The sequence below is a fragment of the Diaphorina citri genome, unplaced genomic scaffold (genome assembly GCF_000475195.1).
Source record: "Diaphorina citri unplaced genomic scaffold, Diaci psyllid genome assembly version 1.1 scaffold10, whole genome shotgun sequence".
NCBI classification, from domain to species: Eukaryota; Metazoa; Arthropoda; class Insecta; order Hemiptera; family Psyllidae; genus Diaphorina; species Diaphorina citri.
Window position 1 is genome coordinate 605,028 of NW_007377449.1, and position 14,985 is coordinate 620,012.

The 14,985-nt window shown below is 38.7% G+C and overlaps 1 protein-coding gene across 1 annotated transcript; it reads left to right on the plus strand.

Moving 5' to 3' along the window:
- The first annotated feature begins 2,211 nt into the window (after positions 1–2,211).
- On the plus strand, positions 2,212–8,469 carry LOC113466095. Its single transcript, XM_026821209.1, has 4 exons — positions 2,212–2,285; positions 4,800–5,012; positions 6,765–7,334; positions 7,687–8,469. Exons 1-4 carry the CDS (start codon positions 2,223–2,225, stop codon positions 8,467–8,469), a joined length of 1,629 nt encoding a protein of 542 aa, XP_026677010.1. The 5' UTR covers positions 2,212–2,222.
- The last annotated feature ends 6,516 nt before the right edge of the window (positions 8,470–14,985 follow it).

A 14,985-nucleotide genomic window follows, 5' to 3' on the forward strand; every position in this document is an offset into this window, starting at 1 on the left:
GAGCAACGTTTCGTAGTGAGAATTTCTATGTATTATTTATATTAGCAGTGAAACGTGGAACCATGGCATGAGGCGAAGTACGAGTCTAAAAATACTTCGCCACGAGCGAGCTCCAATGACATCTCTTCTTGCCTACAGGATGCTCGAGCTATTTGAGAGATTGTCTTCCTTGGTTTTCTACCCTAGTGTGAATAGTGTTACAGGGTGACCTGTTCAGCTCTAGATAAGAGGTGAAAGAAAAAAGATAATTATAGAATAGAATATTCCCTGTTTATACTGCAAGAATGAGACTGGAAAGGCCCTTTACTCTCGCAGTCTAAACAAGGTCTTATGTATTTGGTACAGAATAAAATGATATAAAGGTGATCATAAATGCAAAGCGGTTATCAATGATGGCATTAATTTCAAATCACGTGGTTAATTTTCAATGTTTCGTCTTTTCCTTGAGGAGTCTTTTATCCGTATGGTAGCATTACCGCAAGGCAAATCTGATCCAGTTCCCAATTTCTGTTGGGATTCAAACCCGCGAACTCCGAAATAAAACAGTGTCAACGGTTCGTAGGGATAGTGGACGTCTTTGGTGTACCTTGTCAGCACGTATAACCTCGAAATAATTGCTTCTGCAGGTAAATAACCTTACTAAGGCTCTTCAGAAATAGGCGAGAATATAGCAAAGACTAGTAATGACGAAAATTAAGGCAAGTAGCAGGCACTAGTAATACTTGAGTAGGCAATACACATAAAAGGGAGCATAAGAAAACATTTGTGACTCCGAAATGAGGTGTAGATAATTATCACCCCTTGCCTCCGAACTCCCCAGGATTATTCTGGGGGAATGTTAAATTTTATATCAAAGTACTTTTACAGGCTCGGATTTATTGGTTTACTTCTCTGGTTTCAGGGCACCAAATAGTCCCAATACTTACCGTTATCCCGTCACCCTCCTTTTAAACTATGTACTTCTTGATGTATAATTGTGTAATAGCCAGTGAGATTGTAAACATTGATTCTGCATAACAAAGCTACTAAACTTGTAAAAGGAGTTTTGGCATCTCCACCAACACTTCACTGGTTTCAGGGCCCCAAATAGTCCCAATACTTACCGTTATCCCGTCACCCTCCTTTTAAACTATGTACTTCTTGATGTATAATTTTATTGTGTAATAGCCAGTGAGATTGTAAACATTGATTCTGCATAACAAAGCTACTAAACTTGTAAAAGGAGTTTTGGCATCTCAACCAATTTCCAGTTACCTTTTCTCTTTAGCAGTCTAGGTTCTAGGTATTGCACTCATTCCTGAAATCTCTACCAATTTAATTCCTTCCTCACATATTGATTATTTCTCACTTTTTCTTCCCCTCTATCTGCCTTCTTTTTTCATCTCACAAAAGTGTCCCTAACCCGTACAAAACCAGTGCCTGAAAGGCCCCAACAACATAGCAAAGAAAGGCTGATAGCCGAGAGTAGCAATGTTCTGTATTTGTTTTTATGAGAGTTTCAAGGGTTCTGATAATCTTGATTCCTTCCTCACATGTTGATTATTTCTCACTTTTTCTTCCCCTCTATCTGCCTTCTTTTTCCATCTCACAAAAGTGTCCCCAACCCGTACAAAGGATCAGAGAACTGAGTTCATCGAGTGGTCGATTTTAATCTGCTCTCAATAATTTTATTCTTTTGGGCGTTTAATATTGAGTTTCTAGTTTTTGATTTATATTTTTGAAAAGTACATTTTAAGAGCTTTATTATGGTGTTCTTACTTTTTTGATAGCATAAACAATAAAAAAGTTGTGTTAGGGAAAAGTGAAAAACAATTATTTTTGATCGCGAGGTATAGTAGGTACCTACTGCGTGCTGAGGAGAGGAGAACGTAGCAGAGGGGAGGAGGGTCACCAGACCTATCGTTATAGCTGGTGACATCTACATACGTAGGTACTTCGGTACCTGTTGGTAAGAAGTTTCCATTATACCTACCTACCTAGTACATAAAATTAATATTACATTTACCCAATAATATAGCATATCTATCACTATTTCTGATAGAATAATTTTATCCAGTGTACTTAGTTAATAGAGACTAGTGTTTGGTATAGAAGAGACCCTCGCTCGATTTTTTTCAAAATCAGTGGCGTAGAACAAAAAGGTATTTCAAAGTGATTGTGTTGGTAGTTGGTATTCGTGGGACTGCGTTGGTAGTTGGTATTCTGAAAGTGTGGATGATGATATGAGTGACAATGTTACATCCCCAAATGGCTCATTGATGATGTTTCATACGCCCCAAAGTCACATGAGTAACCTGCGCTTGTTTTCCCTGAATTATCAACTATGCCCCTAGGGCCTAGATCATAAACTGTGTCTTTAGATTATAACCTGTGTCCCTAGATCATAGCCTGTGTCCCTAGATCATGAACTGTGTCTTTAGATTATAACCTGTGTCCCTAGATCATAGCCTGTGTCCTTAGATCATAAACTGTGTCCCTAGATCATAAACTGTGTCCCTAGATCATAGCCTGTGTCCCTAGATCATAACCTGTGTCCCTGGATCATAACTTGTGTCCCTAGATCATAACTTGTGGCCCTAGATTATAATCTGTGTCCCTAGATCATAAATTGCCAGAGTCGGTAGAGATCGTCCTTACAAGTTTACAGTAAACTGTTTGTCTGAACGCTACCCATGAATGATATGAATTAAGCATTGGAGCTTACCTTTCTAGCAAATACTGTAAGAACTTAACTTTTACAAACCCAGAAATTAATTAACACCAAGTCCTAATGACTCCAGCTTGTGGGAAGAAGTAATGTTTCAAATGGACTATCTTGAGCTTAACTTACTCTTACTCTCCATGTAATTCAGTACAGCTATGAATTAGTTTTGCCATTAATTATTTTTTATTTTTTGTACATTTTGAGGAGTTATTTGGCTCTGGCAAAAAAATAATTTCTGTACAAACTGTACATCGCATCGTATAAAATTATTCCGTAGCTGGCTGTACTCTAATGCATTACTTATTAGAATTAGAAGTTATTAGGGTAGTTTGCTAGGTAGTGATTAGCTCTCTCCGCTTATGATATTTTTATTTTGAAAAATAAATAAGCAACTGGTCAGTTTGCTACAAGAAAATGAGGTACTATCAAAACTTTTTGACCGGTTTTATTTTCACCTGTGAGAAATTACTTAATACTGTTCTCTTTTGGTGACGTTTTTATCGCAAAAGCCTACGAAGAATGAAATTCCAGTACACGGAAAAGTACTCGCTAGAAGAGCGAATCAAGATCGGCGAAAATCTGGCCCGAAATCACCCAAACTGTGCGTTCGTCATTTTAGAACGTTCCCCCAGCGCTCTTCTGCCACAAATGCCCCGGTCCAACTATGTTGTGGCCTACGAAATGAATACTTAATACTGTTCTCTTTTGGTGACGTTTTTATCGCAAAAGCCCACGAAGAATGAAATTCCAGTACACGGAAAAGTACTCGCTAGAAGAGCGAATCAAGATCGGCGAAAATCTGGCTCGAAATCACCCGAACTGTGCGTTCGTCATTTTAGAACGTTCCCCCAGCGCTCTTCTGCCACAAATGCCCCGGTCCAACTATGTTGTGGCCTACGAAATGACTGTGGGCCACTTTTTCTATCTGCTGCGCAAGAAAATGGCCCTGCGGCCCGAGGAGGCTTGCTTCTTTTTCATCGAGAGTATGATTGTGCCGGCCGATAGCACCAGGATGGAGACATTGAGTCAAAGGTTTGCGGATAAGGACGGCCTTATCTACATGGTCTACAGCGATGTCAATATATTCGTCGACGAATAGCGGTCGGTGGGAATGACATTTTTTTACCTAATGATTGTGAAATACAGATTTTGAACATGATTTTTGTAAATTTCCATTTACAACTGAAGTCAATTTATTGAAGTAGAAGTGAAAGTTTTAGTTGTCGTTTCTGTTCTAGAAAACACTTGAGACTGACTATTTTCCTTATTTAAAAGTAGTGTTCCCTTGAGTATTCTTACTCAAATATTAAACACTGGTAGAAATGACATTTTACCTAGTGATTGTGAAATACAGATTTTTTGAACAAGATTTTTGTAAATTTCCATTTACAACTGAAGTCAATTTATTGAAGTAGAAGTGGAAGTTGTAGTTGTCATTTCTGTTCTAGAAAACACTTGAGACTGACTATTTTCCTTATTTAAAAGTAGTGTTCCCTTGAGTATTCTTACTCAAATATTAAACACCAAAGAAGTGATTAAGTAAGTGGCAGCTATGATTTCGTTCCCTAGTAAACATGAAATAATGAAAGTTCTCATTGACGCGTGAAGTATGAAAGTAAAAACGAACAAATCGTTGCGCAGAAAAAGGAGGGATTACTTTCCTACGTCCATGTATGACTAATAAATCAAACCCCAAAGTGAATGGGAATAGTGAAACCAATTTCTTAAACTTAAAAAGTTAAACCAATTTCTTATTCCAAATAGATTGGTCCTTTTTAGCGTGTGTTCCTTTCGGCAGCTATGATTTCGTTCCCTAGTAAAAATGAAATAATGAAAGTTCTCATTGACGCGTGAAGTATAAAAGTATAAAAACGAACAAATCGTTGCGCAGAAAAAGGAGGGATTACTTTCCTACGTCCATGTGTGACTAATAAATCAAACCCCAAAGTGAATGGGAGTTGGTAGTTGGTATTCGTGGGACTGCGTTGGTAGTTGGTATTCTGATAAAAAGTGCGAAAGTGTGGATGATGATATGAGTGACAATGTTACATCCCCAAATGGCTCATTGATGATGTTTCATACGCCCCAAAGTCACATGAGTAGTCACAGTGATTACGAGAGAGGCATGGATAGTGATGATGAGACGATGGAGACCTTAGGAAGAAAAAGAAAACCAGAGGGGTCACCTACCGTAGACCATGAAGAAGATGATGATAAAACAGAATTCCTAGCAGTAATGAAGAATATGTTCGAAAATATTGAAAAAATGAGTAGAGCTATTGTTGAAACGAGGTACACAAAAGCGGAGATCAAATTGGATGATGATAAAACAGAATTCTTAGCAGTAATGAAGAATATGTTCGAAAATATTGAAAAAATGAGTAGAGCTATTGTTGAAACGAGGTACACAAAAGCGGAGATCAAATTTGCTTAGGATAAAATCCGGTGTTAATCAAACCCGCCACCTAGGGAATCGAACCTGCGGCCTAGCGCTCACAAGGCAGATGCGCTACCAACTAAGCTAACTAGGCTAGCAGAGCCGTTTTTAATTTTCTTGAAAACGGCAAGGTGGCTAAAAACCTCAAGATACCACGAGGAAAAACTACTAGAATTTCAGTATTACCTACTCTAAAAAACAAATGTGAATGCAAATGAAATCACAGCTGCCTACACCCAGACCTTCATATGTTGCGTCCATTTGAATAACACCATTCACTTGATGTTTCCAATGAAACACCTGACATCTGCATTATGGGTCCGAAACCTCCTCCTACCTTGTTGATGATAAACAACAACAAGTTCTTTTGATTAAAAATCTAATATATAAAAATGAATATTTGTTTGTTTGTGTGTTTGTTCGAACTTTATGCCTGGCCAATGATGTTTCCAATGAAACACCTGACATCTGCATTATGGGTCCGAAACCTCCTCCTACCTTGTTGATGATAAACAACAAGTTCTTTTGATTAAAAATCTAATATATAAAAATGAATATTTGTTTGTTTGTGTGTTTGTTCGAACTTTATGCCTGGCCAAAGAGTGTGTATTTATTCAACCTGTGGAATTGCTGATTTTGACTATACCAAACAAATTCGTGGTAATGTTATTCATGTTCGCAGAAAGAAGAGTGTTCTGCCAATTTTGCACTTGGAGATGGGTTGAAAACTTTTTGTTTAACAAGATTGGTGTTGTTTTCCTTTACTTAACGTAACGTAAAACTTGAAAGGACATCAAGTCCTTAACTTGAAATGTTTCCGTTACTTATAAAAACGTAAAAAAATAGTAATTGAAAAAAAAAAAAAAAAACTCGGAAAAGAGGCTAAGATAAACTGACACTTATGCTGTTTGATGATGGATTGTGATTGCCCTGATAGTAAAGATAAGATACGGCAATCTGTGAAGGTTGAAGTATTCGCATTCACACCTAACAAAATGTATACTCATAGGTAGAAATTTTATAATCCTTTCACCTGGGCCATCACTTGCGCCCTCTATAGCACTACATTATTAAATTTTATACATTTGCAAAGATTTTACTGCACTTACACCTAGCCAAACCGTGAGAATTCTCTCTTCATACGAAATATTCACAATATTTCGTATTCACAGTAAATATTTCGTATTCACAGTTCTGGTTGTGTTGTGAAACTCCTTGCACCAACTTCATCAGAAACAATACGTCCACAACTCTCCTTGTTTGTACGGGTTTACATATGAATTCCAGAAATTGTTTGGTAACTCGATATATGGTATGTGGTCTCTTTGTTTAACCTCTGCTAAGTAAATCAAACAATTGGTTTAGTGGAAATGGTCGTTTTGTACAAAATCAGAGTTGATACAGATACGTATGATAGAATCGAGTACAGTACACAAATACAAGGTGATCTAATTCAGAAATTTTACCATTTTGAAACATACCAATGTGCTTTTTTTGGTACCTAACCCTGAAACGAAACCTAAAGAAGAACCGCAAACAAACCTAAAGAAGAACCCCAAATACCCCTGAAGCAAAACCTATAGAAGAACCTGAAACAAAACCTAAAGAAAAACCAGACTTCAGATCAAATTAGACATTGAAAAAATCAATCTCAGTATGAAGGAGATAAAAGAAAAAGACTATCTGTCAAAGATAGATATAAGAGACAGCAGGAGAATTATTTCAAAAACTAAGAGACAACAAACAGTGTGCTACAAATGCCACGATCAAATGAAGAAAGACGAAGAGGAAAAATCATCAAAGTTAGTGAGGGAAAAAATGGAGATTCTAAAACAAGGAAAAGGGAATATTCAACTAGTGCAAGAACTAATAGAAGAAGACTGGCCAGAGGATATGTACACCAAAACCGTAGTGAAAGTGGGCAATCCTTTAGTCCCAAACCAACTAGCAGATACAGTGTTGTTTCTGAAGAACAAAGACAGCAAAGCTGGAATCATAGATACAGCTAAAGTGATACATCCGAAACTAGAAGAAGTACTAAACAATGAATTAATCCCAGGTGAAACATGTTATGTGGAGAACATAGCAAATACCAAGAAAGGAACAGGGGGAAGAAAAAGACTCTACCTCATGGGTGGCGAAAAAGTAGAAGACTTGGTGAACTCCATAAAAGAACTTGTCAATAGAAAAGATGTTTCTTTCCATGTTTTTTTTTTTTCTTGTTTGCTTCCTGGCTTTGTCTTTATTTGTACTTGTTTTAAATTATATGTATCTCACACATATTAACTTTAATAAAATATCAGGACGAACAATGATTTTAGATATTATGTAGCTTCTTCTGCGTCATGGAGGACAAGATACGTGCAGGTACACCGTACCTTGAGCATTTAGATCCTTCAAGATTCCAGGAAGAATTAATTTCCTCGTTGAGAACATAGCAAACACCAAGAAAGGAACAGGGGGAAGAAAAAGACTCTACCTCATGGGTGGCGAAAAAGTAGAAGACTTGGTGAACTCCATAAAAGAACTTGTTTCAGATCTCCAGGAAACCGAAAGCAAACATTTTGCTGTTGCTGTTGTAGAAGAAGACCGAAGAGAAGTTATAAGAAAAATGACTGAAATAGGATTTTCACTCTTAGATGTTAAAATTGAATTCTTTGTTCCCTCCTCGCCAAAGGAGAAAAACAAGAAATCAGGGATACAATCCAAGGACACAGAAGTACTAATTATTAAACCATCGAGTACAAGTAACATATCATATGCAGATATGACCAAAAAGCTGAGAGAAGTTGAAAAGAACGTGTTTCCTGAAACAATGGGAGTCAATATTACAAATGTCAAAAAATACAAAGAAGATTCTCTGATGATAACAACAAAGAAAGGAGGAGCTGAAATATTGAAGACAGAAATCATATCAAGCCACGGAGACCAATTAACCATTAACATACCTAAAGAAGATCGAACACTTATGATAATAGGCATAGATGCCCTAGCAGAAGAATCTGACATAGAATATGGGTTAATGAAAGCCCTAGGAGTAGAAAGCAAAACGAATATAGAAATAAAATCAGTAAAACTTGCGAGAAATGGAACACAAATGTCAGAAATAACGGTATCAGCGGAGTATTCTATAAAGCTGTTAGAACTGAAAAAAATAAAAATCGGTTGGACCCTATGTTCTGTGGAAAAAAAGTTTCACATTCCAAGATGTTATAACTGTCTTAGAATGGGCCACCTAGCCAAAAATTGTGCCTCAGAGAATTATGTTCTGTGGAAAAAAAGTTCCACATTCCAAGATGTTATAACTGTCTTAGAATGGGCCACCTAGCCAAAAATTGTGCCTCAGAGAAAGAAGAAGGACAGAAATGCTTCAATTGCATGGAACAAGGGCATACAACACAGAATTGTCAGAATCGAAGCTTCTGCCCACAGTGCAATAAGGGAGGTCACAGACCAGATACAATGGCATGCCCACTATTTAGAAAGAGAAGAAAGCAAGGAGGAAGAAGTAATTAACCCATTAAAGATTAATCTATGAAAGTTATCCAGATAAATCTTCAAACAAAGAAAACTGCAACTGATCTGTTAGTAAAAACAGCAGACGAGCTAAATGTTGATATTTGCATCATAAGTGAGCAAAACATAAATATGGCCACCAATAGACAATGGCTCTCATCCTTGAATAACCTAGCATGCATTTATGTTGTTAACAAGGATCTGAAAATAGCCAGGCAAGGACAAAGAGAAGATTTCGTATGGGTCCAGATAGATAACTGTGTATACTTCAGCGTGTACATTTCACCAAATAGTGGGATCAACCATTTCAATGAAGTATTGGATTGTATCAGTTCAACAATGCATGCACTTGAGTGCAAAAGACAAATCATAGCGGGAGACCTGAACGCGAAAGCTGAAGAATGGGGCAATGTTCATAGAAACAACAGAGGAACGTCCCTAATTGAATGGATGGCGTCAGAAAATGTTACTATGATGAATGATGGCATTGTACCAACTTTTTGCCGAAGAGGACAGCTCTCCTACTTAGACGTCACTATGTGCACAGATTCTATTGCTGGAAAAATAGGACAGTGGCAAGTTCTGGATGACACAGAATCTCTTAGTGATCATCGCCTCCTATACTTCGAGGTTGAAGGAAGGTCAGCGCCAGAAGATTCTACACCTGAAACAAAAAGATGGAATATTAACAAGCTAAACAGAGACAAATTAGTGAGACATTTCAACCAAGAGAGCATAACAGTAATTACACCCGAAGACCTGATGAAATCTATAAAGAAAGCCTGCGACATGGCAATGCCAACCAAAAAACGACAAAGGAGGAAACCAGTTTATTGGTGGAATTCTGAAGTAAGTGAAGCCAGACGGAAATGTATAACCGCAAGAAGGAAATATACGAGAAGACGCAAAACAGACGCTGGATCCATAACAACATGCATTCTCCATCAAGAGTATGCAGATGCCAGGAAGGAACTAGAAAACAGAATAGGGAGAAGCAAAAAAGAAAAGTGGAAACAATTGTGTGATGAATTAGATAATGATATCTGGGGATTAGGTTACCGAATAGTAATGAAGAAAATACCTAACCCAAAACCAGCCATAACACCTGAAAGGAAACTCGAAATACTTGATACTCTCTTTCCAAGCCACGAAATTACACAATGGGAAGACACGATATTGGATGAAAATGAAATAATTCCTTTTACCACAGATGAATTAGCCGAAATAGGCATCAACCTGAAAACAAAGAAAGCCCCCGGATCAGATGGAATTCCGTCCGAGGTTCTAAAAATACTAATAATGGAAAATCCAGAAACATTTTTGAAAGTATTTAACAAGTGTCTTGAGAGGGGGATATTTCCGCAAGTTTGGAAAGAGGGGAAAGTCGTATTGTTGAAAAAACCAGGAAAGCCAGAAGACCAGCCCTCATCCTATCGCCCAATCTGTCTACTGAGCACCACCGGCAAAGTATTAGAACAGCTGATCACAAGACGACTAAATGACTTTCTAGAAAATGAAGCAGTTTTATCGCCAAATCAATTTGGATTCCGGCAAAGTATTAGAACAGCTGATCACAAGACGACTAAATGACTTTCTAGAAAATGAAGCAGTTTTATCGCCAAATCAATTTGGATTTCGCCCAAGAAGGTCGACAACTGACGCGGTGAGCAAAGTGGTTGAAATAGCCAGGAATGAACTTAGAAAACCATCCAAAAGGAGAAAGCTAACAGTATGGTTTCCTACTGTAATGTCCCTTTCTCTCCCTCCTCCTCCTCCAATTCCTCTCTTTCCTTCGGCTTCCCTTTTTAAATCCTTCCTTTTGAGCGAAGCTTACCCACTACACATGCATTTTAAAAATTGTCCCACTTATATCACTTCCTGATGGGATGATCTACATTTTACTGATACATAAATAGATGGACACATCTAAAAGGGAGGGACAGAATCGTTCATATCTCACAATGACGGAGGATAGAGATTCTGGGAGAATGGGTCAGAGAAAGAAGGTATAGAGGAGGGAAAAGGAGTGGGAAAGAAAGTAAAGAATAGCTGGAGAAAGAAGGTAAAGAGGGTAGGAAAGAAAGAAAAGGATAGCTGGATAGATGAGAGAGATTTATCAAGGGAAGGAGAGAAACATAGAGATGTGAATTGTGGGAAGAGGGAAGGGATGAAGATTTGGAGAAAGAGGGAAATAGAGAGAGATGGGGAGATTTAGGAGGGAGTGAAAGAGTTGAGAGAAATTTGGAACTGGAGAGGGAAAACATAGCATTTATTTTCCTGCCAATCATTTTTCATGTGCAGACATCTCCCTCTCCCTCCCTTCATTTCTACTTTTCTATCCTTCCCCTTTATTTCTCCATTTTCTGTTCATCCCTTCCTCATTTTCGGTATATCCCCCCCCCCTGTGCGATGTCAAACTCATCTCTGTGTGGACTAATTCAAATTTATAATAATTAAAAGAGTTCCCCTGCTCTCCTCTAACTTACCCACTACATATACTCGTAGTCCTTGCAAACTGCAGCTTTTTTGATTGAAATTTCAATCAAACACTAGGAGTTGGAGCCGCTGATTTCCCAGTGACGGATTTGCAAGGACCTTAGGACGGGATTAGCAATATGGGACCTTTAACTTTAGGACCGGGTTTGCAATTTAGGGGCGAATTTGCATTTTAGGACCTGGAAACTTAAGGACCGGATTGCACTTAAGGACAGGATTCGCAATAAATTAGGACTGGGTTTGCAAAGTTAGAGACGAATTTGCATTTTAGGACCTGGAACTTAGGACAGGATTTGCAATTTAGGACCTCTTTAACTTTAGGACCGGGTTTGCAATTTAGGGGCGAATTTGCATTTTAGGACCTGGAAACTTAAGAACCGGATTGCACTTAAGGACAGGATTGGCAATGAATTAGGACCAGGTTTGCAAAGTTAGGGACGAATTTGCATTTTAGGACCTGGAACTTAGGACAGGATTTGCAATTTAGGACCAGATTTGCAATATTTAGGATCTGAGTTTTGGGTACCTATCGTACAAGCAGGCAGCTTGTCCCTGAATGACGGGTGAAACCTCGTCACTGAAAACCTTGCCAACTAAAAATCTTGCAGCTAATGCAGTGACATGAAATCCCTTTATACTGAAAGGAAAAAGTTGATAAGCCATTTTGTTGCGAAAGCGACGATCCCCTGGATCCAAAATCCCGCGCCACTCAAAACATGGCGGTCGCGCCACTCAAGTAGGTAATGGCGGTCAGAACGGAGCAGATAATTGAAATTGAAAATTGTAACAGCATTTTCCACAAGGCCGACCTGGTGGGTCGAGAATTTTCATTAGTGAAATTAAAATCCCTTAAGTCTTTATTACAAGTTTACAGCTCTTGTTTTTCACAATGCCCCTCTCCATGCCACCTGGAGTCCAGGCCCTAGTGATAATACAGGCCTTCGTTCCTGGAATAGTCCATGTCTCCATTGAAACCTAAAGAAGAACAACCTCAAACAAACCTAAAGAAGAACCTCAAATACCCCTGAAGCAAAACCTATCGAAAATCTTGTGATTTCAAATAAACAGCTATTAACACATTAACTTTTTAAGTTTATTAAGGTAGAAACACGCTACTATCACGTCATGTGAGCTCACGTACTGAACCCGATATGAACTGCGAAATGTTTTGCATGAAAAACCGACATTTTTTCCTTGTTTGTTTTGCATTTATGAAATGTGTGCTCATTTTGAAGCACAGAGATCCTGCTGTGTATTCCGGCTTAAGTGATGTGAAGTTCTGATTAGATCACAAGATTTCTTGAACAAAACCACTAGAATCACTAGTATAGGATCTGTAGGATAAAGGCAGAGTTAGCTTACACAACCATCTCCTGAAGCATATTGAAATCTATTAGAATTAGAACCATAGATTTATAATGCTACGTCGGACGTGGGACTAATGACTACTTGGGACAACTTACCAAACGCAAGTCCAGGTTGTTCACCCTCTTCTGAACGAAGGCATTGCTCGGAAACTTTTACTTTCACCGATGCAGTTAGGCCGGCTAGGCCTGATTGTCTAGAAAGTATGCATGGGATTTGTCCTGAATGACTATTAGCTACTCTAGCTATCGCAGATATCTCAGCCATCGCTAGATCAAGAGGAACTGATCGCTCAACGCTGCAAGCAAGTCTGGTGTTATTATTACGCTAGACTTGCGTATGAGGCGCTTTATTTTAGACTGTCGGAGCTAGGACAATAAACCATCTTGTCTGTGATTATCAGAACGTGAACACAAATTGCCTGATCCTTGGCCCATGTCTGTCTGGGCATGTGGTCTAACTACTTGGAGCTTAATTATATGGACTGTGGAGTGTGGATTTATTCAACCTGTGGAATTCGTGGTAATGTTACTCATGTTCGCAGAAAGAAGAGTGTTCTGCCAATTTTGCACTTGGAGATGGGTTGAAAACTTTTTGTTTAACAAGATTGGTGTTGTTTTCCTCCTCGTCTGCCATGCAATAGCCTTGGTGATTCATTTTGACGAGAGCGCCTCAATTGATCGATCTTGAGAGGACCCCGTCACCACACCCGACAATTTCCGCGTTATCTCGCTCTCTCGAGAATGTTCCAGTACTTCCAGTGATTCAAATGTGAAGCGATGAGATGTGCTCAATATTCAGATGTATAGCGGTGATATATTATGCTTAATATAGATGTGGAGCGATGAGATATAGGTAGTAATAGAGATTTGGAGCGGTGAGATATGCTAATCTGATAGACTAAGGTAAAACACCCAGTCATCGACACCCTTAAGGATTTTTTCATTTTTAATTTGCTATAACTCGTCCATTTATTGAGGTAATTAAGTGATTATAGACTTTTTTTAATTGTTATATACTTTTCTTTAAAACTGATTAATTTCCAATTCAATAACATTAACCATGTCTTCAGAATTAACTGATTTATCAGAAAACCCCTGTTGTTTCTATAATCGTCACTTTTTGAGAGTGCTTGTTGAAATTTTCGGAACCTTCTGTATGAGTAATCGCCCTACGTTGTAACCAGTACCCTGAGTACTTATCTTACCATATGAAGGATACATTCTTCCACCCTGATTGAGGTTTGGACCTCACCTTTCCGCCTACTGTCTTAGTGCACATTCCACCCACCCATGGTGAAGGATACATTCTTCCACCCTGATTGAGGTTTGGACCTCACCTTTCCGCCTACTGTCTTAGTGCACATTCCACCCACCCATGGTATTTACAGTCCACACACTGGTATTTCTTTATGTACCTATTTCTAATTTCCCTATCCCCAGGTGGTATACTGCGGAAAATTAGAAACTGACATTTCCTTAAAAGTCAAATGTTTCACTTTCTCGCTCATGGTCACCCATTTCCTCGAAGAAAACCCACTCATCAAGTCCGAACCGGACAACCTTGACTTATCCGCTATCCCGGCAAAAAGTGTTTCACGCCCCTATATTTTATTTTCTCTTGTTGTTGAGTTCCTGGTTTGGTGGCACGAAAGGGGTGGGGTGTCCAGCGAGTAATATGAGCGAGAAAACTTACTACCCTGCTTGTATGTTTCCGTGTTAACGTATACATGGAATCTGTAACCTATATCATGTAGATATATCCCTAGATTAGATTAGCGAGTACAAAGAAAAGTCAATACCATTAGATAATACATGTTAACTAGTGCTGATATAGAGTTACTTGTTTTTTTTTATTACTTACAACATAGACATACGGAAACTTGATACTTGGGGCTTACACGACGTACCTAACCTAGGAAACTCTACATCGACTTAACCTCATGATAATCTTTTCCTCAATAATTAGATGAGGTGGATTTTCTCCGATAGACAGCGCCAACGGGTGTAGAAGAAGCATCTCTATCATGCCAATAGTACAGTCCGTCGGAACGTACATATGTGACGGAAAAAACTTCAGTTCTAGGTCTGACAGACCTAGATATCAAGCTTTTTCCGTCGCACACTTCCGACTATCTAACAGGCCGAGGTCTGTCAGAGGGTCTGATTACATTCCGTGTCCTCTTTTTGTCATCAAATTTTGCGTTTCCAGAAGTTAGCTCCTTAGAGAGCTCTTTGGTTTCCCTGGGGAAGTTCCTGATGTGTTCATGTTCCCTCCACTGGGTTGCATATTCTGGAAGTAAACAAGATCGAGTTATGTTCTAGTCAGTAGCAACTGAGAGCGCTATCTAGCTCCCGTTAGTGCAAATATTTGAGGCCCTAGAAAGAAGCGAAGCGTACGTGCCACATTCTAAATATTTGTTTACGACGTAAGATAAACAGTGGACAACTGTACAGACGAGTCCCCG